This window comes from Pongo abelii, chromosome 20 (genome assembly GCF_028885655.2).
Source record: "Pongo abelii isolate AG06213 chromosome 20, NHGRI_mPonAbe1-v2.0_pri, whole genome shotgun sequence".
Lineage (NCBI taxonomy): Eukaryota > Metazoa > Chordata > Mammalia > Primates > Hominidae > Pongo > Pongo abelii.
The window spans coordinates 17,833,139-17,859,490 of NC_072005.2; the positions used below are offsets into that span (position 1 = coordinate 17,833,139).

At 51.3% G+C, this 26,352-nt stretch overlaps 1 protein-coding gene across 8 annotated transcripts in view; it reads right to left on the bottom strand.

Moving 5' to 3' along the window:
• Window positions 1-26,352, bottom strand: part of UNC13A (unc-13 homolog A) — an 88,393-nt gene that overhangs the window by 10,836 nt on the left and 51,205 nt on the right. For 4 of the 8 annotated variants that reach the window (XM_054538730.2, XM_054538729.2, XM_054538727.2 and 1 more), the window contains 18 exons: window positions 26,085-26,153; window positions 25,681-25,770; window positions 25,328-25,462; window positions 22,542-22,675; window positions 19,625-19,710; window positions 19,302-19,428; window positions 17,212-17,308; window positions 16,702-16,845; window positions 15,799-15,882; window positions 14,485-14,562; window positions 14,130-14,218; window positions 13,244-13,396; window positions 11,578-11,701; window positions 8,585-8,623; window positions 7,453-7,482; window positions 5,677-5,733; window positions 5,193-5,273; window positions 4,477-4,624 (listed from right to left, as the gene is read on the bottom strand). In XM_054538730.2, the coding sequence (XP_054394705.2) occupies window positions 4,477-4,624; window positions 5,193-5,273; window positions 5,677-5,733; window positions 7,453-7,482; window positions 8,585-8,623; window positions 11,578-11,701; window positions 13,244-13,396; window positions 14,130-14,218; window positions 14,485-14,562; window positions 15,799-15,882; window positions 16,702-16,845; window positions 17,212-17,308; window positions 19,302-19,428; window positions 19,625-19,710; window positions 22,542-22,675; window positions 25,328-25,462; window positions 25,681-25,770; window positions 26,085-26,153 (1,765 nt within the window). Of the gene's footprint in view, window positions 1-4,476; window positions 4,625-5,192; window positions 5,274-5,481; window positions 5,567-5,676; window positions 5,734-7,452; window positions 7,483-8,584; window positions 8,624-11,577; window positions 11,702-13,243; window positions 13,397-14,129; window positions 14,219-14,484; window positions 14,563-15,798; window positions 15,883-16,701; window positions 16,846-17,211; window positions 17,309-19,301; window positions 19,429-19,624; window positions 19,711-22,541; window positions 22,676-25,327; window positions 25,463-25,680; window positions 25,771-26,084; window positions 26,154-26,352 lie in introns of those variants that run through there. The other 4 variants (XM_054538732.2, XM_054538728.2, XM_054538733.2 and 1 more) reach the window with 4 other exon arrangements.

The window sequence follows — 26,352 nt, forward strand, 5'->3', positions numbered from 1 at the left end:
GAGAAAAGAAAATTAGCCAGGCGTGGTGATGCGTGCACCTGTAGTCCCAGCTATCTGGGAGGCTGAGGCAAGAGGATCGCTTAATCCCAGCTGGTTGAGGCTGCAGTGAGCTATGATCCCACCACTGCACTTCAGCCTGGGTGACAGAGCAAGACTGTCTCAAAAAACAAAACAAAACAAAGCAAAACCAAACTCTTTCATAGCTCCCACCTCACTCTGAAATAATCAAAGTGGTTTTTGTGACCTGCAACACCCCTTCCAATAGTGGCCCTTTCCAATAGGTTACTATTACCTCTCCCCACTCACCCCATTCTTGCCCTTGTTAACTCTGACCCAGCCCCACAGGTCACCTCATTGCATCACCTGGCCCAGAATCCTCATCCCTCCTGATGTGACAGCTCATAGGGGCATCTTTTATTTTCCTTACCCCTATTTCCCTTCTAGTGCAGAATCTTAAGTTTCTTTTGTTTTTTTTTTCTTTTTTTTGAGATGGAGTCTTGCTCTGTCGCCCAGGCTGGAGTGCAATGGTGCAATCTCGGCTCACTGCAACCTCCGCCTCCCAGGTTCAAGCGATTCTCCTGCCTCAGCTTCCTGAGTAGCTGGGACTACAGGCGCACGCCACCACACCCGGCTAATTTTTGTAGTTTTGAGACGGGGTTTCACCATGTTGGCCAGGACGGTCTCGATCTCTTGACCTGGTGATCTGCCCGCCTCGGCCTCCCAAAGTGCTGGGATTACAGGCATGAGCCACCGCACCCGGCCGTCTTTTTTGTTTTTGAGATGGAGTCTTGCTGTGTCACCAGGCTGGAGTGTAATGGCACAATCTCGGCTCACTGCAACCTCTGCCTCCCAGGTTAAAGTGATTCTCCTGCCTCAGCCTCCTGAGTAGCTGGGATTACAGGCATCCACCAACATGCCTGGCTAATTTTTGTATTTTTAGTAGAGATGGGTTTTCACCATGTTGGCCAGGATGGTCTCAAACTCCTGACTTCAAGTGATCCGCCCAACTTGGCCTCCCAAAGTGCTGGGATTACAGGCATGAGTCACTGTGCCCGGCCTCAACCCCTAATTTTTACATTCTGGAGTCAAAAAGTTCCCTCGTCTGCTTGAATCATGGTGTGGTGTGCTTCTGTTTGGGGCCACCGCACGTGTCCTCCATGGTGCCAGTGGGGATCATTGATGGGGCAGCTTAAAAGAATCTCTCCCGGTCCCGCCTTCTGTGACTCGAAAGGGCATCCTGTGGGGCCTGTGGACCTGTAACCGCCAGCACCTCCACCAGCCCCTCCCCACCCCCCACCAGGCAGCTTCCCACCCCTGGACCATCCCATGCACGGGGAGAAGAAGGGGAAAGTCAGAGGTGAGGGTGGGAGGTTGGGTCAGTCAAAGGCTGATTGGGTTACCTCACGCTGGACAGGAAGTGACTGAGGGTTGGGGAGCACAGGGGCCTGGAGACCCCCATCACCCCAGTACTGGGGTGTGTGGCCCCGGTCTTTGCTGCCCACCGCAGGCCGCCTTCCTTGTTGCCTCAGGTTCCCATTCCACCCCCGCCCCGCGGCCCCACCTCCACCCGCCACCAGTCACATGCTCAGCCGCCCCGCCCTCCCCCAGGCTGATGCTTCGTAGCAAGCTCAATCCGGGCCAGACTGGGGTGCCGGGGGTGCCAGGGGGAATTGGACAGTGGTGGGTCAGGTGAGGGGTCAGACCAAGGCCAAAGCTAGTAAGAAGGAGGGAGGGAGGCAGTGCTGGGTGCCCCCATCCCGTGCTTTGCTGGCTCCGAGGGGAAGGGTCTTTCCTGGGCCTCTCAGTGCTTCTTCCAACCCCACTCCCCACTCCCCAAGTCCCGGGACCCCTGCAGGGGAAGGTTCCTCAGACAAGTGGTTGAATCTCCTTTGGCTCTCAGCATCTCATCTGCGGAATGATGTACCCCTCGTGGGGCAGTTAAAGAAATCTATTTCAGATTCCCCAAGAAGGCTAGGCATGGAGGCTCATGCCTGTAATCCCAGCACTTTGGGAGGCCGAGGTGGGAGGATCATTTGAGGCCAGGAGTTCGAGACCAGCCTGGGCAACATAGCCCAGGAGGTGGAGGCTGCAGTGAGCTGAGATTTCGCCATTGCACTCCAGCCTGGGTGACAGCGCCTGCCTCAAATTAAAAACAAAATGGCCAGGTGCTGGGATTACACCTGTCATCGTAGCACTTTGGGAGGCCGAGGCCAAGGTGGGTGGACCACTTGAGGCCAGGAGTTCAAGACCAGCCTGGCCAACATGGCAAAACCCTGTCTCTACTAAAAATACAAAAATTAGCCAGGTGTGGTGGTGCGGGCCTGTAATCCCAGCTACTCAGGAGGCCGAGGCACAATAATCGCTTGAAACCAGGAGGCGGACGGAGGTTGCAGTGAGCTGAGATTTCGCCACTGCATTCCAGCCTGGGCGACAGAGTGAGACTCTGTCTCAAACAACAACAACAACAACAAAACCAAACACAGATTCTTCAAGAAATGCCTGGCACAAGGTCCTGCTCAGCCTTAGAGCCTGATAAGTGTTCACTGAGATCAGCCTGGGCAACAAAGTGAGGCCCCCTCTCTACAAAAAAAATTAAAAATCAGCTAGTCATGGTGATGTGTGCCTGTAGTCCCAGCTCCTCGGGAGTCTGGGGCAGGAGGATCACTTGAGCACAGGAAGGAGGCTGCAGTGAGCAGTGATTGCACCACTGCATTCCAGCCTAGGTGACAGGAGACCTTGTCTCTAAATAATAATAATATCAATAACAATAATCCTATGAAGTAGGGTCCTTGACTGTCCCCATTTTACAGATGAGAAAACTGAGGCTCAGGGAGACAGATTCTTGCCCAAGGTGCCTACCCGTGGAGTGGCTGGGCTGGAATCAGAGCCCAGCTCTTAACCTGACATGTGCCTGTCCCGGGGTCCCAGGATCTGGCTTAAAAAATGTGTCATCTCAGGAGAAATGGATTCTGGGATTCCCACTGGAATCGCTTCTTCCCCATGTAGAACCAGCAAATCGTTCTTCTCCCTCACCCGCCTGGGCCCTCCAAGCCGCTCAGGCCTGGGTGGCGGCCCTGCAGGCCCTTGAGGCAGAAGGACGATCCTTTTACTAGCCCGGGCCAGGAGGGGCGCAGGCACCGGGCACCAGGCGCGGGCGGTGGGCGGGCGGCGGAGGCACGTACCCTTCTCAGGATAAATGTCTTCACTAAGGGTAAACCTAGTACCTTTTCCACCATGGACTAATTGGGGGGGGTGGAAGGGGGAGAGAGACGGGAAGCATGGGGAGCGGGGAGAGACGAGCCAGTGAGAGGTGAGGATGGAGGAGTGTGTGTGGAGGGGGCAGGGGAGGCGCGGAGAGGGGACAACGAGTGAGAGGGAGGAAAAACAAGAGAGAGAGAAACGTCAGCTGCAGACAGAGGGAGAGACAGACAGACAGCCTCCTGCTCCAGGGACACCAGGGACACTAAAAGCAGCCAGGACTGGAAGGGAAGCTGAGCTCAGAGACCCAGCGCCCACGGAGGGCCCTGGGCTGGCTGGATCAGGGGAGAAGGGGGCCGTTGGAGTCCACAGGGCTTTGCTCCCCTCGCCCCAGGCTGGGTGTCGATGGCGATTCTTCCTCCCCCTCCTGAGGTCAAGCCGCCAAACTTCTTCCCCTTGTCGGGACCAATTTTGAAAAGGGGGGGTCCCCAGGGAATCCTGCCCTCCATCCAGCCCCAGCTGCTGTGTGTGTGCGCTCAGAGAGGGACAGGAGACCGAAGCAAAAGACAGAGAGAAAGAGAGAGTTTGAGAAATGGGAACTCCCTCTCCGTCCACCCTCCCCCACCAAGTCGAGGTCCCTCCCGCTCTCGGAGCTGTCAATCATTCCTTAGCCCCATGACATCACAGAGGTCCCTCCTTCGGGGAGTTCAAACACTCTCTGGGACCATGACGTCAAAGGTCCCACCCATGGACCTGCCAATCATTCCTTGACCCCTTGACATCAGAGGTCCTGCCCATCCTGAGCTGTCAATCACTCCTGAAGTCTCCCAGAGCTGTCAACCATTCCCTGGCCGCATGACTGTCCAGGTCCCTCAGGAGCTGACAATCATTCATTGGCCCTGGGACACCATAGATTTTCCCAGGAGATGACAATCACCTTGAGGCCCTACGACGTCACAGGTTCCACACCTAAGAGTTATCAATCCTGCCCTGGTCCTTGATGTCTAAGACATTCCATCCCAGAGCTGTTAATCATTGTCTGGCCCCAGGACATCACAGATTTTCCCAGGAGTTGACAATCACCTCCTGGCCTGTGACGTCAGAGGCCCTGCACCCATGAACCTTTGATCACTCATTGGTCCCTGGACTTGGTGCAGAGATGTCAATTCCGCCGCATCCATGACGTCACAGGGGAGTGAGCCAATGGTAGCCGCTCAGGCTTGGGGCGGGGCTGTCCCCGTGGAGCGGGAAAGGGTGATGGGGTCTGGGCACCCTTACCCTGGGCCGATTGCGTCTGTACAAAGGTCTTGATTAGCAGGTCGGTGGCCTGCGTGTAGAGTGACAGGGCATAGCGCAAGGATTGCAGGTCCGGGCTCTTCTCCAGGAAGGTCTTCTTGAGGCCCACGCCACCCGCGTGGAAATATTGCTGGGAAGGACAGGGTGGGGAGAGGTGAGGATGGTGGGAACCTCTACCCACTCATAGGGCTGGGTAGCCCTGCTGTCACCACTCCTAATTCTTCCCGCTACTACTTTCTCACCTCTTCCTTTGCTTTGCCTAGTGAACTCCTATGCATTCCTCAGAACCCACCTCTCACATGCCCTCTTCCAGGAAGCCCTGGCTTCTCCCACCTTGGGCTCGCCCAGCCCCCATCCTTCCCTCTACTCTTCTACACCTCAAGAAATGCCTGGCACAAGGTCCTTTACATCCTTCCCTCTACACCTTCTCACTCTTTGGGCTCCCCCAGCCCACGTCCTTCCCTCTACCCCAAGCCTAATCTACAAGGCTGAGAATGTCTGTATCCAGCAGTCTTCCCCGACCTGGGGCTCCTTAAGGCTCTGGCATTAGCCAGCCCAGCTCTGGCAGACAGGGGAACGAGGGAGTGTTCTTAAATTGAATGAATTAATGTGGGTCTGAGGCAAACCTAGGTCCATGACCACAGCAGCCACACCCTCTACATCCCCCACCTGGGATGGGGAGGGGTAGGGCCTCTCACCTTGATGGTGTCCAGGGCCAACTCAACAACCGCGCACTGCTTTGGGGTCAAGCTCTTGGCTTCTTCTCGTACCATGTGGTCCTGGATGGATGGGGAGAGGGGCCACGTGGGTGGAGTGGGCTCTGCCTTCGGAATCTGTGTTTGTGGGTCTCATCCCTGTTAAACTTGGAGGAGCTGGACTGAGGGTCTATGTTTTCATCATCCCAGCACCCAGTATGTGACTGGTACACAGCAGGTGCTCAAAAAATATTGGTTGAATAAATGACTTGCCCTCTTGATCAAGCTGTACCTGAAGCTGAACCATTCACATCTTTCCGACACACTGGGGAGCAAATATCTTGTGCTTCAGTGAGTAGAGTTTCTGTCCTTTGAGCCTGTAATGCATGTCATCATCCTGGACCCCTCCCCCAGGATAGTGGCAACCCAGAAGCCACATGAGTTTGGGGGGCAGTCCCTCACCCCATAATCTATCCCCACTCCTCACCTTGAGTTTGGACAGCTGACCCAGCTCCTTGGCTGCATTGAAGATCATCTGGGTTCCCTGCGGGTAACAACAGACAGCTGGGTGAGGGCAGGGGCACTACAGCTGACACTCCAGCCCCAGAGACCATCTTGGTTCTTGCCCAAAGGCTCTGGGCAGGGCAATAATTGTGTCCCAGGGACAGAGGTCTGGAATTCCCCGGGAAGAACTGAGGAGGATGTGGTGACCTTGTCCCTGAAAATCCCAGTCCTGTGAGGATAGTACCCACCCTCTCAGCCCCACCCAGGCTTGTGTAACAGGAGAAACAGACAGGGACCAGACTGTGAGGGGCAGTGGGTTGGGGGAGCCTCAGACGGTGGTGTTTGTGGGTGTGGGCAGGGCTTTCCAGGGAAAGGGAGCTTTGGGAACACAATAGGCCAGGCTGGGGTTTCAGAAAATGGCTCTGGTGAAACACCTCCTCCTCCTCAAGGGAGCATCCCCTCTGCAGGGAAATTTCCCCTGTAATCTGGGAGGACTTTCAGTCTGATTTTTTTTTTTTTTTTTGAGACAGAGTCTCCCTCTGTTGCCCAGGCTGGAGTGCAGTGGCATGATCATAGCTCATTGCAGCCTCAAACTCCTGGGCTCAAGCAATCCTCCCGCCTCCCCAGTAGCTGGGACTACACGTGTGAGCCACCATGTCCAGCTAATTTTTGAAATTGTTTTCATAGAGATGGGGTCTTGCTGTGTTGTCCAAGCTGGTCTTGAATTCCTGGCCTCAACTGATCCTCCTACCTCAGCCTCCTAAAGTGCTGGGATTACAGGCATGAGCCACGTTGCCAGCCAGTCTGACCTTTTAAAGGAAAAATCCTCCCTCTATACAAACACCTCCATATCCGTCCTCCACCCCACCCCCAAACAGACACTAGCAAGATGGTGATGTGGTGATGGCTCTGACAAGCCAGATGGGCCTGGGTTCAAATTGCAGTCCTGCTGTGTGGCCCTGGGCAAGTCACTTAACCTCTCTGAGCCTCAGTTTTCCCATCTAGATGAGGAAAATTATATCCACTTTGTGGCTTAGTCCGGACTAAACATGTCTTTGCTCAGTGTTCACTAATTATCACTTGGTCTCAAAGTCATGGGCAATGCTAAGGGAGACGGGGTCCCAGCCTGGGAGACATGTGTCTAGCCTCTTCTGTCACTGCTGGATGGCCCCAGGCTTGTCCCTGAACCCTCTGAGCCTCAATTCCCACCCTGGCTAACGGGGATACCCATGGTAACTTGGGGGACAGGGTGGGGCTGAGTATTGAGGTAACAAGTCTTGTATTACTGGGTCCTGGGGTGGTCTGGGGATCCTGGGTGAGGCTAGGTGGGGAGGGGGCCCATTTACAGTGGAGATATTTGGAATTATGTTCATAGTCTACCAGCTGGCCACCTGGTCATTCCTACTGGTATTCTTATTATCATCTTGGCGGTTACTATTCTTATTTCGTCTGTGATCCTGAGGTTCTTACAAGGCACAGTTACTCAGGGGTCCAGCGGACTGGACCTCAGTTTCCCCTGCTGCACCCACCTGTAGTCTGGCAGGGCTCAGGGGCCTTCCTGGGTACCCTCTGCCCTACCCACCAACCCCCAACCCACCACCCCCCACGAGCAAGCCAGACAGACAAAGGAGGAAGAGACCAACAGACAGGTTCACAGTACGCCCTCGGACGGCACGAATCACAGAGGTGGAAGGGGGCACGGGGTGGGGTGGGGGGGAGTGGGGTGGGAGCCAGACAGACAGTGAGAGGCCGGTCTTACGTCTGAGTGGCTTGGCAATTTCACCCTGCCCTGTGGAGAGAATCAGGTGGAGGTCAGAGTTCTGGTGACTGCTGGGAGGATACTCAGTGGGACTTCCCTGCCCCCTCAAAGCACAGTCTCACTTCCCAGCCCACGAGCTCCTCCCCAGGTCCTGGGTCTAATGGTGGGCCCCCTCCCCAGCTAGCACCTCCTCTTGTCCCCTAGCAGGGGTTTAGGGGTCAGACTCCTTGACTGCCAGCACACTCTCGGGGTGCCCAGGAGGCTGGAAGCAGCCTCATCCCACAGTCAGCCTGCCCCAGGATGGGGCACCTGGGGAGGTGGGGAGATGAGACAGGGCTAGGAATCTCTCTCCTCCTCCATTCCCTAAGGGGCTGCCCCTATAGCCCAGCACCTGAGTCTACAAAAAACATACTAACATATACTGTAAGTTCACTCAATGCTGAAGAACCCATACACTAAACTACATACGTGCACTCCTAAACACTTGCAGGCATGTACACAATTCTATCACACACAAAAACCCATACACCCTTGACCCCACATGGATTCACATCCACATATAGGGTGCCTGGGACACTGAATGTGCCCGCAAAGGGCTGGCAGAGAGAGTACGGAACCCCTGTGACCCACATTCACAAAGCTAAGACTCCATTTGTATGCACAAAGGTACAACGATATCTTCTGCACAAGTGCACAGCAAGACAGCTGCTTGCGTGTTGCTGTAGCTCCCATCTCCTTAACAACAAACACTCATTAGCACAGCAACAAAAAAAAATCTACATAAAAAAAACACATCTCAATCCAGGGTGGTGATCTAGCGTGTAGGCTCCTCAAGAAGCCACAGAATTTCAGCTGAGCCCAGGGGTCGGATGAGCCCTGTGGGTATTGCTGTGGGAGGATGGGAGCTGTTTGTGCACACACATTAGTTCACATGTGCACACACACTGCACGTTCTGTCCCTGGAGAATCACTTCATCTCTGACTTCTGGTTTTGCGGGACTTGGTTAGGACAGCTATCTCCTACCCACGACCCCCAGCTGCCCTTCCTGCCCAGGTGCACAGATGCACACACATGCACACACATGCCCAGACACCAGAGCTCAGGGCCTCAGTGAGACGAGGCCCTCATTACCTTTTCTAATCCCTTGCCATGTTTTCTCAAGAGGTTCCCCTGCAGAGATAATGTCACAGGGTGATCAACCTGGCAAGTCGTGCAGGGTGGGAACCTGGGATGCTCACAGGAATATTCATGGGGATGGGGGAATCCACACTGCACAGAGTACTGGTGACTGGGTTGCATGGGGATAGTGTGTTTGTGTGTGTGTCTGTGTGTGCGCACGCATGTGCGTGTGCTTTAATGACTCACTCTTAAATGGTGTGAGAGTCAGAGACAGGAAAGAGAGAGAGAAAGATACAGATACAGAGCTAAAGAAAGTCAGAAAGAAGAGAAAAAAGTCACTGCCAAAATATAATCCATTTACATTTACTGTACACATGAGACTCTTGGTACTTGGGTTAACAGGAAAGCAAATGGGCTGCATATTCAGACAGATCTGAATTTGAATCCTGATTCTGGCATATATTTACTATATGACCTTGAACAAGTGACTCCTCTCTGAGCCTCAGCTTTCCTCATCTGCAAAATGGGGATAATAATATCCACCTCACTCAAAGGGTTATCATGAAGGTGAGCTGAAACAGGAGCTATGAGAAGGTCTGGCATATGGGGAGTCATTAAATGCGAATTCCTTTATTCCCCCTGCCTACAAATGCATTGCCTGTGGTTGGGTATGCTGCCACCAAGTGGTTATAGCCAAAGACCCAGGCTGCAGCTACCAGGAAGTAAGAAGAGCACTTGTAAACTTTTGACAAAGTGAAATCTTGTAACAGCCTTGTCTTGCCCACAAAGGGAAAATCTGAAGTTGTTTTGTCTCTGCTCTTATACATGTCTGCATATCACCACCACCACCACCACCACCACCACCATTAGCTCTGCCTCTGGGCCAGTCACTGAGAGTGCAGTGGCGCGATCTCGACTCACTGCAACCTCCGCTTCCTGGGTTCAGGCAATACTGAGATGAGTATTTTAATGCATCATGCCATTTGGTTCTTAGAACTACCCTCAGGGAGGTGATGCAATGAGCCCCATTTTCCAGACAAGGAAACAGAAGCTGGGAGGTCAAGTGACTTCCCAAGGTCACAGAGAGAGACAGTGGCTGGGCCAGGATTTGACCCCAAGTCTACCTGACATCAAAGCCATGACAAAAGTTTCCCACTTGGGCACCTGGGTGTATGTCTGGGATTGGTGTGTGTCGGTGTGGATGGCAGAAGTTGGGTAGACAGGGTGGTGGGGTACCGAAGAATGGTCTGGAGAATGGAATTTCAGAGGAATCAGAAGTAGAGACCCTCATGGTGAGGACCTGCATTCTGGGAAGCTGCTGACAGTTCAGAGCCCAAAGAGGAGGTCAGAGGAATCCTGGGGTTGATCCTCTTTCTAGCTTCAGGGCGTCTGGTGACATCTGGGCACGGGAGCAAGGTTGGATTCTACCTTTAGATGGCAGGTCCGCTGCGAAGGAGGAGCTGGGCTTGGGGTTTGGGAGCGGGCAGCGGGGCTCCTCTGGACTTCAATGGACAGGGAGGGTGGGCGTGGTCTCCCTCCCTCCCAGCCCCGCCCCCTCCCCATGCCCCGCCCCAGACAGACACAGGCACATCTAGGCGGGAGGGAGGATGGTGGGTGAGGAGGGGGCGCTGGGTGGGTGGGGAGAGGGGTGCAGCGACGCGGTGGGCTGAGTCCAGACACAGAGCGGACGGACAGACAGACGGACAGACGGGCCTCTACTTACGATCATCTGTCATCCGTGATGGGGGCGGGGCGAAGGGGGAGGGGGGAATAAGGTACCATGAGTCTCCCGGGAAGGCCAGGGAAGGGGCAGAGATGGCAGCACGGAGGGGCAAGACCCCTGCCCCAGCCCAGCCCAGAGGAGGTGGAAGGATGGGAAGTCCAAGCCTCCCCCACCATCGTCGCCCATCTATGGCCCCCGCGCACCCTCCCCAAGCCTCCGTGGTCCACCTGGGAAAGACCTCCCCACTCCCTGATGTGCCCACAGCCCACATGTCATTGCTGTCCTCAGGTTTTTGACGCCTCCCGGAGGGACCCACGCCCAGCTACATCCCTCTACCCATGTTTGGGTCCCCTTGGTCCCTGGAGATTATGGCCTCTGGTCTATCGGTCCTGGTCTGTGGATGGCCAATGACCTCTGCTTGACCTCTCTGACCTTGGATGACCTCCATGACCTCTCGCTGACTTCCAGGAGCCCCCTGGTCTATTGATCTCCGATCTTTGAAGTCCATGGTGTCACCCCTCTTTGGCTTTTGAATGAGCCCCAAAGCCCTTAGAAAAACCCATTGATGTCTATGCCTTCTTTTTTTTTTTTGACAGGGTCTCATTCTGTTGCCCAGGCTGGAGTGCAGTGGCGCCATCTCAGCTCACTGCAGCCTCTACCTCCTAGGTTCAAACAATTTTCGTGCGTCAGTTTCCCAAGAAGCCAGGATCACAGGCATGTGCCACCACACCCAGCTAATTTTTGCATTTTTAGTAGAGACGACATTTCACCATGTTGCCCAGGCTGGTCTCCAACTCCTGACCTCAAGCAATCTGCCCGCCTCGAGCCTCCCAAAGTGCTGGGATTGCAGGCGTGAGCCACGGTGCCTGGCCAATGTCTATGCCTTCCATGGCTGAAGGATAACCTTGAACCCGAAGCTGACCTGTTTTCTAGATGACCTCTGACCTTTGAATGCTATTTTGACCTACAGGTGACCTCTATGACTTTAGTGGTCTCTTGACTCTACCTGATCTCTTTGACCCTGGAGAAAATACAATGGACTCTGAATGACCTCTTTAACTCTTCAATGATCTTTAACCCCCGTGTGACCTCTCTGACCTCTGAATGGTCCCCCCACTGACCTCTGGTGGCTTCCATGACCCTTGGATGGCCCTTAGGTCTGGATGACCTCTCTGAGACTGGATGCCTTTGTTCTCACCCCCCAGCCTCTAGGCACCAAGTTTTCTGGGCTCTCGCCAGGGAGGTGGCCTAAATGTCCCCTCAGGCCCCCTGCAGGTCTCACCGTCTGGTCGGTGAGGGGCGGCAGGACGATGGTTTTCTCCATGGTGTTCATAACCAGCTTCCACAGCTCCTTCAGCACTCGCTTCAGCACAGTCTTCTCACAGATTTTGGCAAAGAGGGTCAGGCTGGGGACGAGGGGCAGGTCTGAGAGAGGGCCCAGCTGGCCCCAACCCACAGAACACCTTCCCTTAACAGGTGGGCAAGGCATTCCACAGATAGGAAAGAGGGCCCACAGCCTGTACAGGGACCCCTGGGTGGTTTGATGGGGCTATGATATCTGATGCATGAAGAGAAGAGTGAGTGGTGGTTGGACTAGTCAGCAGGGACCAGACAGGAAGGGGCCCCAATGTCTGGGAGGAAGGCTTAGGCCTTATCAGGATGGGGGTAGTAGGGAGCCATGGAGTGCTCAAGAGGAAGACACAGCCAGACTTTCATGTTTGAAAGAACAGTGTGGGGGATGAACCGAAACAGGAAGGATGGAGATCACGGACTATGAGGGAGAAGGCCAAGCCCAAGAGGAACAGGAGGGGAATGGTCAGAGGAGGGCAGACTTGAAAGGGAAAACAGCAAAGAACTGATCCAGTCACCCACCAATCCATCCCTCCTCCAGTGGTCCTTAATTCTCTATTTCTTTTTCTATCCATCCATCCGTCCATCTGTTCCTCCATCCATCCTTCCATGCATCCTTCTACCCATCCATCCACTTACCCATTTATTTATCCATCCACCCGTCCATTCATCCATCTGTCCATCCATCTATGCATCAAAACATTTATTCATCCATCCAAATATTTCTCACCTATTAATCCATCCATCCATTGACCCACTCATCCACCCACCCACCCACCCTTCGTCCACCCATTTATGCATCAAAACATTTATTTATCCATCCAAATATTTATCCACCTGTATCTATCCACCATCCATCCATCTACCCACCCACCCATCCAACCATCCATTTATTCATCCATCCACCCATCTGTCCATCCATTTATGCATCAAAACATTTATTCAATGATCTAAATATCTATTGACCTATCCATCCATCCATCCATCCATCCATCCATCCATCCATCCATCCATCCATCCATCTACCCACCCATCCATTTATTCATCCATCCACCCATCTGTCCATCCATTTATGCATCAAAACGTTTATCCATCCATCCAAATATTTATCCACCTATCCAACCATTTATCCATCCATCCATCCATTCATCCATCCATCGTCCATCCAACCATCCATCAAGCCAGCCTGCCAGACATCCATCCATCTAAGCATCAATCCATCTATGCATCAAAACATTTATTAATCCATCCAAATATTTACCCAACTATCCACCCATCCATCTTTTTAAAACATCTACCCTCCATCTAGCCTTCTAAACATTTATCTTTTAATCCATGCATCCACCCACCTACCCATCCCTCATGTCACCTATTCATCCACCATTCATTCATCCACACAAATATTTACTCATTAATCCTTCCAATTATTTACCCACCCAACTTTCCATCCCCTTCATGCCACCATCTACTCAGCCATCCAACTATCCAGTGACCACCCAGCAAACATTCCCTGCACACCCTCTCCAGCCAGTCCCTGGGTCTCTATGGCCCTGCCCCAGCCCCTCCCTGGCCAGCCCAGTCCACCTGGCCCGGCTCACTTGCTGTCCAGCAGGTCCATGATGGGCTGCAACACATTGTCAGCGTCCTGGGCCACACTGCTGCAGGCACTGGCTGGCACATTGCCTGTGCCCTTAACCTGGCTAAGGATGTCACCCATCTGTTTGACACACTCTTCAATGTGCGGCTGGAAGCTGGGGACACAGAAGGGAAGGGCTCAGACCACAGGAAGGGCTGGATGAGGACACAGATGCTGATCTGTGGTCCTTGAGGTCATATCATTAGCATCACAGCACATAACCGAGCAAGAATGGAGAACAGGCCAGATGCGGTGGCTCACACCTTTAATCCAAGCACTTTGGGAGACCAAGACGGGCGGATCACGAGGTCAAGAGATCGAGACCACTCTGGCCAACATGGTGAAACCCTGTCTCTACTAAAAATACAAAAATTAGCTGGGTGTGGTGGCGTGCACCTGTAGTCCCAGCTACTTGAACCCAGGAATTGGAGGGTGCAGTGAGCTGAGATTGCGCCACTGCACTCCAGCCTGGCGACAGAACGAGACTTCGTCTCAAAAAAATATATATTAAAAAAAAAAGAGTAGAAAATAGTAACAGCAGAACCAGGCAAAGGGATAAGACATTTGCCTGCATTGTTCATTTCATTCTCAAAATCCTACCCAGGTACTATTATTGTCATCACCCCAACTTTACAGGAGAATAAAAAAAAATAAGGCTCAGAGAGGTTAAGTGATTCACCCAAGGCCACACAGCTAGTAAGCAGTAAAGCCAAGATTTGAACTCAGCCTTGTCTAACTCTGAGCCTGCAATCTTCACCTCTACATCTGCTGAGCCTCCAGACGCCCCAGGCTCAGAGGGCTGAAGGCCGTTCCCTCCCCACTGCCTCCAGCCCTGGAGATGCTCCCACCTGGTAGCAAACACCCGGCTGAGCTCGTCCAAGACGTTATTGAGTTTCACCTGAAGCTCCTTCAAGATGTCACTGGCTTCGGCATCCAGCTAAGAAGGGAGAAGGGACACCAGGCCAGGTTCAGTAAGTATCCATATGTACTGGGCATTTTCTCATCTGACCCAGGGAAAGGGATTCCAAGGGGCTGGAGGGGAAACTGAGGCACAGACAGTTATGCTGCAAGCCTGGGTTTAAGAGCATGGTTGAGCTGGAATTCATCCCCAGGCCTGGTGGCATATGAGCTCGGGGGCCTTCAGGGACACAGTGGTGGGGGTGCCCCCATCCCTTCTCCAGCCCTGCCGCGGCCCTGCCTCACCTCCTTTCCTCCCATTGCTTCGAACATCTTCTCCAGCTGAACTCGTAGCTGTTGAGTGTTATTCATGAGGATGCAGGGCTGCGGGTGGGAACAGAGAGGGGAGTCAAGCCTCAGGACCTCTCCCCAGAGCCTCCCCTACCCACCGCCAGGGACCTCGGGATGGTTTCAGGGTCTGGGTTTGGAGGAAGCCAGGGTCCCATGGGGTCACCTGCAAATGGAAGGGAGCGTTTGGGCTCAGGTTCCTGGGCGTGTTGTTGTGGGGGGCATCTCTGGGGACTGATGGGGGCAAGGAGGACTCAAGTAATCCCACAACCCCAGGTCTGGTGGGTCCATGAGAGGGGCTGGGAACTCTGGGGGTAGCAGAGTTTCCAGCAAGAGCCCAAAGCTTTGCAGCTCACACCCTGAAGTCTTCATTTGCAACAGCCAGTGACACACTGAAGGCGTGTACCCTCACCACGAGATATACACACGAGACTCCCCCACAGATACACAACTCAGACATGCACAGCCAGACACAGCCATAGACGCACACTCACACCATGCACATTCAACACCGCCATACCAAACCTGGTGAGACACACCCACCCAGACGTGCACAAACACACATACACACACACTCACACTATATGCAGTTAACTCAGCCAGACAAAACATGATCACACACACCCAGACATTCACAGCTGGACACACACACAAGCATACACACACTCACACTATAACCAGTTAACACAGCTAGATAAAATATGAGACACACACCTAGATGTGTTGTACAGTTGAACACACATACTTACACATACATACACTCACACTACACCCACTTAACACAGATGAAACATGGCTAGACACCCACACTCAGATATGTAGACACACACAGACAGACACACACACTCATGTTATACCCAGTTAACATAGCCAGACGAAACACAATCACACACGCACACTCAGACGTGCACAGTCGGACTCACACACACATTCATGCCATACCCAGTTAACAAAGCCAGACAAAACATGATCAGATACGCACACTCAGATGTGCACAGACTCACACACACACACACACGAGTATACCAGTCAACACAGACAATACACAATCAGACACATGCACTTAGTTTCCATATACTCAGACACACACAACTAGATACACTCTGATCACACACATTCAAACAAGCACCTCTAAACACACAGACAATCCAGTCAGATCACACACAGGTCGACATACATAGCCCCAGGTGTCAGGGCCCTGGGTACAAGGGAGTCCTGGGGATGCTGAATGGGGCTGAGGAGGGGGATAGGTCAGGGGCCCCCTCAGGTCACCACTTTCTCCTTCTCCTTGGAGCAGTAGGAGGCAAAGTCCTTGGAGATGATGTCTGCGTACTGGAGGAGCACATTACTGATGGTCTGGGGAAGACACAGAGTGTGGGTGAGAGGAGAGGCTGGGACCAAGGCAGGCCCCAGTCGTCCCATCAAGGCCACTAGTGAGATCAGCGATGAACCCAAACCCTATTAGCACCTAAGTTGGGCCCTTGGGCTAGGCAAATTCTCCACCCAAGATGACCATCAAGACCTAGAGGAGATACCGCTCGATGAAGATGATCATTTTATGTAGACCCAGCTCTTTTTCAGAGCAACCAAGCATCATATTAACCCAGCCTCAACCACAAGATGACCTGATCTCAAATCAAAAGCCAATTCCTACTTGTAATTCCCAAGGTCAACACATCCTAATGCCAATCAATCAAACCTCAACCCCAATGATCTCAACCCTCAAACTCACCCCGACTCACTCAAATTCTGCATCAATCTCAGCACTCACTCCAACCTCAATTCCAAATCAAGACCCAACCCAGCCTCAAACTCCAACCAAACAGCATTGCCAACTCGCACTAATGACCTCAATTCCAACCCTAATCTCAACACACACCTCAACTCCAACCTTACTCTACACCTCAATTCCAACCCCAATCTCAACTCCAATCTCAATTTAAACCCTAACCCCAACTCCAACCTCCATCCAAACCTCAACTCCAACCTCATCTCAACCTCAACCTCAGCCCAAACTTCAACTCCAACCTCAACCCAAACTCCAACTTCAATCCCAACCTCAATGACATCACCAACCCCAACCTCAACCTCAACCTTAGCCCATCTCCAACTCGGACTTCAATTCCCTAACCCTGACCCTGTCCCCTAGCCCCAACCCTACCCACTCTCCCACACCTTGGCAAAGCGCCTCATGTAGTGCCCCACAATCTGAGGGTCGGGACACTCGAGTTTCTTGATGATTTCAAAGCTCTGGTTGAGTTGGGAGAAGACGTCCACCACGGAGCAGGAGAATAGGGCATGCTCCGAGGTCTGCTGGAACTGCAGGGGGAAGGAGGCCAAGAGGAAGGGGGAGATCAGCACCAGAGAAGCCCCAGAGCCCGACTCTCCCACTCTCCATGGGGAGAGTCAGAGACCAATTTCCCTGGGGTGAGATGGACAGAGGGCGAGGTTGACTTAGAGTCAACTCTAGAGGTGGACGCAGAAGGCTTGGGGTGCCTGGAGGTGTCTGGCTTGACGGAACTCACATTTCGTAGTTGATGAATGAACAAAAGATTTTGAAAATCATGAGCAAGACAAAGATGGCGGACACCTACCAGAGACTGGCCTCATCCCAAGGGCAAATTTCCACCGAAATTGAATCCCAATGGGAAGATTAGGAACTTGGTTGTGGGTTGGCCTTCTTACCCCATCCTTCTTGTCTCGCTCCAGGGCACCGTGCAGGAAATCCCGGGACACCTCCTCATTCTCATCCAGCCACTGGATGACGAAGGGTTCAAACCATCTGGAATGAAGAGCCGGGGTGGGGCTCTGCCACCTCTTGTCCTCCTCAACCTCTGCGCTGCCTGGTTCTGACCCACTAATGAGTGGAGCTACGGCTGCTCCTACTCTGCCTGGAGCTCTCCCTGCAGCCTTGAGTGGCTGCTCCTCTGCTCGCCTCCTGCACTGAACCTCAGTTACTTTGCTCATGAAATAGATTAAGTGGCCCCTTTTATAGCAGGGCCCAGGCCTGTGGGAATCCTAGTTCAGACAAGCTGCCCATGGCATGTGGGTTTATTCTCTGAGTCCTCTCTGAGTCCTCCGTCCATCCTTCCCTCCCTCCCTCCCTCCTTCCTTCCTTCCTTCTTCAGATAAACTGCCCATGGCAAGTGGGTTTATTCTCTGAGCTCTTGTTTCCTCCCTCCCTCCCTCCCTCCCTCCCTCCCTCCCTCCCTTCCTTCCTTCCTTCCTTCCTGGGTCTTGCTCTGTTGCCCAGGCTAAAGTGCAGTGGTGTGATCATAGCTCACTGCAGCCTTGACCTCCTGAGTTCAAGCAATCCTCCCACCTCAGCTTCCCAAGTAGCTGGCACTACAGGCACATGCCACCATGCCCGGCTAATTTTTTTTTTGTCTTCTTTGTAGAGATAGGATTTCCCTATGTTGCCCAGGCAGGCCTTGAACTCCTGGCCTCAAGTGATCCTCCCACCTTGGCCTCCCAAAATGTTGGGATTACAGGAATGAGCCACCACACCCAGCCAGAGCTTTCATTTCTTGTACAACAGAAGACCATCCATCCTCCTGTGCTGCTGGGAGCAGTGAATGACACAGCACAATTCTCAGGAACTGGCGGCACCGTACTATCCTCCAACACAGAGCCCAGGAGTCAGATGTCCCGAGTTCAAATCTCGGGTCTGTCATGTACTGGGAGTCACCGTGGGCAAGGAATGTGGCATTTATTCACTCATTCATTTTATTTTTATATTTATTTATTTTTTGAGATGGAGTCTCACTCTGTCACCCAGGCTGGAGTGCAGTGACATGATTTCCACTTAATGCAGCCTCTGCCTCCTGAGTTCAAGCGATCCTCCTGCTTCAGCCTCCCGAGTAGCTGGGACTACAGGCGTGTGCCATCACACCCAGATAATTTTTTTTTTTTTTTTTTGAGACGGAGTCTCACTTTGTTGCCCCAGCTGGACTCCAGTGGTGCAATCTCAGCTCACTGCAACCTCCGCCTCCTGGGTTCAAGCAATTCTCATGCCTCAGCCTCCCAAGTAGCTGGGATTACAGGCACCTGCCACTACACCCGGCTAATTTTTGTATTTTTAGTAGAGACAGGGTCTCACCATGTTGGCCAGGCTGGTCTCAAACTCCTGACCTCTGGTGATCCACCCACCTTGGCCTCCCAAAGTGCTGAGATTACAGGCATGAGCCACTGCGCCTGGCCAATTTTTGTATTTTTGTAGGGCTGGAGTTTTGCCCTATTGGCTAAGCTGGTCTCGAACTCGTGACCTCAGGTGATCTGCCCGCCTCGGCCTCCCAAAGTCCTGGGATTACAGGCACAAGCCACTGTGCCTGACCCATTCATTCATTTTAGAGATGGGATCTGACTATCTTGTTCAGGTTGGTCTCGAACTCCTGGGCTCAAGCAAGTCCTGCCTCAGTCTCCCAGATTGCCGGGACTACAGGCATGTGCCACCGTGCCTGGCCATTTGGCATGTTTAACTCTCCAATTTCTCCTCCGCAAAATAGGAATTAAAATGATCCCACCTTAACTCATAGAATTGTCAAAAGGATAAAATGAGAAAGTCACATGGTTCCTGTTGCTGTTATGACTATGAATTTTCTGGGCTATAGGAGTCGACTGCTCAATGGCTGAGAGTGGAGAACACTGGATTCAAGCCCCACCTGTGCCCCCGATGCCCACGTAACCCTGAGTAGGTCAGTCCTCCTCTCTGGCTTTCCTTCTAGCTGTCAGTGCTACAGTTCTGGCTTGGGTTGGGCCTGGGGCAGGGGACTTACGCAGGGTACTCAGGCACGCGGTCCTTGAAGGCGGGAAGTTCCGTCACATACTCATTGTAGAGCCATTTCACCTTGAAGTGGAGGTTCATGTAGTCGGCACTCTTGCATAGACGATGCTTGTCGTGCTCTGGCCAGGGACAAAGAGGATGGCACAGCTGGAAGGGTCTGCCACCCTCTGTCTCGGCAGAGAGGCTGCCTACTCTGGCCATCACTGATGTCCAACTCAGGCATGAGGGTATAGGGTGCTCATAGCCTTGGAGGGGACACAGAGGTACAGCCACCTGGTGTGGCCAGGCTGGGGAACACTGGGGTGGGAAACTCACCCTCCATGGCATACTTCATGTCTTGGGCAAACAGATTCCACATCACTTCAGCGCTGATTTTACCCACATTCAGCTCCTGGGGAAACCTGGCAAAGTTGTGGAAGTATAAAACTTTGGCAGGCAGAAGGCAGATGGGATGGGCTGCTTTGTCCTTCCCTGCTCCACAGGGGAGTGTAGGGTAGGGTAGAGGGATTTGGGTTCAGGTTCCCTCATAGCCACTGCTGACTGACTCTGCACTAAGGCTTTGCTTCTCTTTGAGCATCCACCCACTCATTCATTTGTCCCTCCATTCATTCATTCATCCACTCATGCAACTATCCGCCCATACATTCAACAACTCATTTATCTATTCCTCCATCCATCCATTCATCCATCCTTCCATCCATTCATTCACCCACTCATGCAACTGTCCATCCATCCATGTACCCATCTATCTATTCATCCATCCACCCATTATCCACCCATCCAACCATCCCTTCATCAATTCATTCACCCACTCATGCAACTATCTAACCATCCACCTACCCATCTATCTATTCATCCATCCACCCATCCATCCATCCCTCTATCCATTCATTCACCTACTTATGCAACTATCCACCCATTCATTCACCTATCCATCTATCTATTCATCCATCTATCCCTCCATCCACTCATTCACTCATTCATCCAACTATTCATCCATCCACTCAACCACCCATCTACCTGTTCATCCATCTATCCCTCTACCCATTCATCCAACTATCCATCCATCCACCTACCCATCTATCTATTCATCTATCCACCTATCCATCCATCCATCCCTCTTTCCATTCATTCACCTAATTATGCAACCATCCACCCATCCGTTCACCTATCCATCTATCTATTCATCCATCCATCCATCCCTCCATCCATTCATTCACTCATTCATCCAACTATTCATCCATCCACTCAACCACCCATCTACCTGTTCATCCATCTATCCCTCCACCCATTCATCCAACTATCCATCCAGCCACCTACCCATCTATCTCTTCATCCATCCATCTGTCCATCCTTCCATCATCCACCTATTTATCCGTCCCTCCATCCATTCATTTGCCCACTCATACAACTATCCACCCATCCATTAAATGACCCATCTATCTATTCATCCATCTACCTATCCATCCATCCATCCCTCTATCCATTTATTTACTCACTTATGCAGCTCTCCACCCATCCATTTACCCATCCATCTGTCCACCCATCCATCCATTCCTTTTTTTTTTTAGAGACGGAGTCTCACTCTGTCACCCAGGCTGGAGTGTAGTGGTGCGATTTCAGCTCACTGCAACCTCCACCTCCCAGGTTCAAATGATTCTCATGTCTCAGCCTCCCAAGTAGCTGGGACTACAGGCACGAGCCACCATGCCCGGCTAATTTTTTATATTTTTAGTAGAGATGGGGTTTTGCCATGTTGGCCAGGCTGGTCTCAAACTCCTGACCTCAGGTGATCCTCCTGCCTCAGTCTCCCAAAGTGCTGGGATTACAAGCGTGAGCCGCCACACCTGGCCCATCCGTTCCTTTATCCACACAGTCATCCTTCTACCAATCTATCTGTCCATCTGTTATTTACTTATTTATTTAGAGATGGAGTCTCGCTCTGTCACCCCAGGCTGGAGTGCAGTGGCGCAATCTCGACTCACTGCAACCTCTGCCTCCTGGGTTCAAGCAATTCTCCTGCCTCAGCCTCCCAGTAGCTGGGATTACAGGCGTTGTACCACCACGCCTGGTTAATTTTTTTTTTTTTTTTTTTGAGACGGAGCCTCACTCTATTGCCCAGGCTGGAGTGCAGTGGCCAATCTCGGCTCACTGCAAGCTCCACCTCCCGGGTTCATGTCATTCTCCTGCCTCAGCCTCCCGAGTAGCTGGGACTACAGGCGCCCGCCACCACGCCCGGCTAATTTTTGTATTTTTAGTAGAGACAAGGTTTCACCGTGTTAGCCAGGATGGTCTCCATCTCCTGACCTCGTGATCCGCCCGCCTCGGCCTCCCAAAGTGCTGGGATTATAGGCGTGAGCCACCACGTGTGGCCAATTTTTGTATTTTTAGTAAAGACAGGGTTTCCACCATGTTGGCCAGGCTGGTCTCAAACCCCTGACCTCAAATGATCCACCCACCTTGGCCTCCCAAAGTGCTGGGATTACAGGTGTGAGCCACTGTGCCCAACCCCATCTGTTTATTAATCCATCCATTCATCCACCCACCCTTCAATCCATCCAAATCCCTGATCTTAATTCCCTAACCAGGATATGTTAACACCCCAAAGCTAGAGTCCTCTCTAGCACTCATCTGGCAGAGAGATAGAACACAGTAGCTCATTCAGCTAACACAGATGAAAATTCTACAGACATATAAATCCACAATGAAAACTGTGCACATATTCATACACAATACACAATATTGTATATTGTACAATATTGTATGTTGAATTGCATTCAACGATTTTACACATATACAAATTAAACCCAAAACCCATTGACCACAACAATATACAAAATTACTTACATCCATACATATAAAATATAATGCAATTTAAATGTATGATATGTATTAGGGTAGCACATAGTAATACTTGAGCAACACTATTATTAATTAACCTACACACACATAAAAAATTATACACATATGTACACACTGTTATTCACGCAAATGAATACATACAAAATACATATCTGATTATACCAGTGATTGTGAACACACACACAATTTTATGTTTATGTTTGCAAATTGTACCCATATTTGAATTTCACACAGGTATAATCAGACCCACAATTACCCCCAGGTGAACATTTGTGTAATTAGACAAAATCATCTTGACACACAAGACACAAAGTTATATACATACACACGATGACACCCAGATAATTAACTACACAGATACACAACTCACTGGTTGAGGCAGGGAGTGTAGGAATTCTTGTCTTCCTCAATGATGGACACTATGAGGGTAATCAGCTTGGACCAGAAGTCGAGGTTCTTGATGCTGGGCCCCTGTTCCTCTGGGGGAACTTCCCCCTTCTTGGCCTGAAATGGACAGTGGAGACCTCGGTTATAGGGGGTCCAGAGGTTGGTGCCTTGGTCAGTTTATTACTGAAGAACAAGAGGTTGTTGAGGAATGCATCCCATTATCGTGTGTATGGTTCAGGTAAGAAATCTATATAGAGAGGAATTGAACTCATAAACTGGCCCAAAAAGAGCTCATGTCAATGCAGCTTGATAAAGCTCAAGATTTTTAGACTCCACTCTAAAACTGAATGGAAATAAATGAAACCAAATTTAGTTGAACAAACCCAGCTCCACTAAACCAAATGGAAATGAAATGAATGCAAATTAAGCCCACTTAGCTTAACGGAAGTAAGTTCTTCCTCAGAGTTAAATCAATGGAACTGAACTTGGGCCAATTACACTGAATGGAGTGCAATTCAACCTAACTGGATTGAATTAAACTCAAATGAATTCCATTGGATTGAACCTAATCAACTTGTCCAAGATCAACATCAACCCAAATCAAAATAATGGAAATAAATTGACTCGAACTCAACTCTACCCCACTCAACCCAATCCAATTCTACCTATCTAAACCCAACCCAACATACTCAGGGCAATTCAACCCAACTTTTGTTAATCAATGGAAATGAGTGTAATCAGCTGAAATTAGCCCAATTCAACTGAAATCAATTGCATCTAATCCAACAACCCAGCTCATCCTAACTCAAGACAATTTAACCCAGTTGAGAACAACTTGACTTGAATGTAAATGAACTAAAAGGAAATGAATGAATTTGTACTCAACAAAACTCAATGCAATCAACCAACTTGTTCTGCTCACTATTTTTTTTTTCTTTCAAGAGACAGGGTCTCATTCTGTCACCCAGGCTGGAGTGCAGTGGTGCAATCATGGCTCACCATAGACTCGAACTCCTGGGCTCAAGTGATCCTCCCACCTCAGCCTCCAAAGTAGCCAGGACTACAGGTGTGCCACCACACCTGGCTAATTTTTGTATATTTTGCAAAGATAGGGTCTCGTTATGTTGCCCAAACTGGTCTCGAGCTCCTGGCCTCAAGGGATCCTCCTGCCTCAGCCTCCTAAAGTGCTGACATTACAGGTGTGAGCCACTGAGCCCAGCCTGGCTCACTAACTTGTCAAGAACAATTTTTTTTTTTTTTTGAGACGGAGTCTCGCTCTGTTGCCCAGGCTGGAGTGCGGTGATGTGATCTCGGCTCACTGCAAGCTCTGCCTCCCAGGTTCACACCATTCTCCTGCCTCAGCCTCCCAAGTAGCTGAGACTACAGGCACCCGCCACCGCGCCCAGCTAATTTTTTTGTATTTTTAGTAGAGATGGGGTTTCACTGTGTTAGCCAGGATGGTCTCGATCTCCTGACCTCGTGATCTGCCCGCCTCAGCCTCTCAACGTGCTGGGATTACAGGCGTGGGCCACCGTGCCTGGCCGTCAAGAACAATTTTAACTTAAGTCAACCAAATAGAAATAAATATAACTAAACTGATTATGGTTGAACTAAACAATCTAATTTAATCCAGTTCACCTCAACTCAATTCAAATGACAGCGAGACTGATTCCAACTCTAGTCAACTGAATGTAAAGGAACATAATGAAATCAAATTGAACTGAACGCAGCTTATGTGTTATATCCTATCAGAACCTGGGTAGGGGCTGCCTCCAGCTCCCACAGCCTCCTGAGATCCCACTATCTCAATACTAACCATCCCTGTTTGTAAATTTCCAGTTTGTACATCTTTCCCTCATAATAGGCTATAAGCTCCTTACAGGTGGTGGCTCATGCCTATAATCCCAGCACTTTGGGAGGCTGAGGCAGGAGGATCACTTGAGCCCAGGAGATCAGCCTGGGCAACATAGTGAGATGCCATCTCTAAAAAAATACAAAAACTAGCCTGCCATGGTGGTGCATGCCTATAGTCACAGCTACTTGGGAGGCTGAGGTGGGAGGATCACTTGAGCCTGGGAGGTCGAGGCTGCAGTGAGCCATGACTGCATCACTGCACTCCAGCCTGGGCAACAGAGTGAGACCCCATCTCAAAATAAATAAATAAATAAATTCAATTCAAGTCAACATTTACTGAACAGTGACTGTATGCCAGACATAAATTTTTGTGCCAGGCTGGGAGTGGTGGCTCACGCCTATAATCTCAGTACTTTGGGAGGCCGAGGCAGGTGGATCACCTGAGGTCAAGGAGTTCGAGACCAGCCTGGCCAACATGGTGAAACCCCGTTTTTACTAAAAATACAAAAAATTAGCTAGGCGTGGTGGTGGGCACCTGTAATCCCAGCTACTCGGGAGGCTGAGGCAGGAGAATTGTTTAAACCTGGGAGGCGGAGGTTGCAGTGAGCTGAGATCATACCACTGCATTCCAGCCTGGGTAGCAAGAGTGAAACTTCATCTCAAAAAAAAAAAAAATTTTTTTTATGCCAAACTCAACTACGCAACCAAGTGTACTGAGTGCCGACTATATTTTATCTAAACTTACAGCTCATGAACTCTTCTCCCTAATCCTGAGATGTGGGTTAATGACCCCATTTTATAGAAGAAGATACTGAGGTTCAGAAGAGTTAAATCCCTCGGGAAGGGGCAGTGCTGGGACTTAAGCCTGTGTCTAGTTGGCATCACTGTTCCCTTCTGACCCATCTGGAGACTCACCGGGTCTGTCTGGTACTCCCGGCTGTAGAGTTCATGGCAGTTGTTGAAGATGTACTCGTAGGTAGAATTAAGGCAGGCTTTCACACAGTCCTTTACCACCTGGCTGGCTCGGGGTGGGCTCTGGAGTTCTTGTACCTGAAGGGAGGGAGAGAGGCATAGGTGGCCACAGCTGCAACAGGAGGTCCCCAGGAAGTGACTGCGAGTCATTTTGGGTTTAAGGAAATGAAGTGGTGTGAAGGGAGAAGGTTATTGAGAAAGGCTGCCACTCTCCAGGAGGAATGTCACTTGTCCCGGGAGCTGGGAATCCTAGAGAACCCTCCTTGGAGAGCAAAGGCAACTGGATCCTTTCCTACCTTCATCCGAAAGAAGGTGATGCTGGTGAGAAGGTCCACAGTGGATTTGAGGTCCTGGAGTCTCTCCGGGCTGCTGGCTGGGAAGTTATTCTGTTGGGAGCAGGAAGAGAAGTAGGGTTATGGAAGAAGGCTTGGAGAGGATGGGAGACTGCTTTTCAGGGGGATACAAAGGCTCCCCGGTTTCAGGCTGGGGGTTGATTAGAGCACCTCGAAGCAACTAGGGATCTGCTTGGATGCACCAAGCACGTTACGGCAGGTAGTGCCCATGCAGGTGCACACATGCTGGAGGAAAACATCGTACATGCGAAGATGGGTCCTCCCATGCACACACCTGCTGGTAGCTTTCCCCTCCAGGCACACACATGTGCGTGGGGTGAGCAAATCCTCATGCACGCACTTCCTACCCGGTACATGGAGAGATCAATCCGCAGGGAGTTATGCAGCTGGTCCAGGAGTTTCACGAAGCGCTCTTTCTGAGGAGGAAGGGGAGGAGGGAGGATGGACGGAGGCAGGACATGGCCACCATACCAGCTGAGTGCCTACTGTACAGTAAGTATACCTCATCCACCACCCTCATAATGTCCATTTCCATTCTATAGCATTTTTTTTTGTTTTGAGACAGAGTCTTGCTCTGTTGCCCAGGCTGGAGTGTAGTGGCGCAGTCTCAGCTCA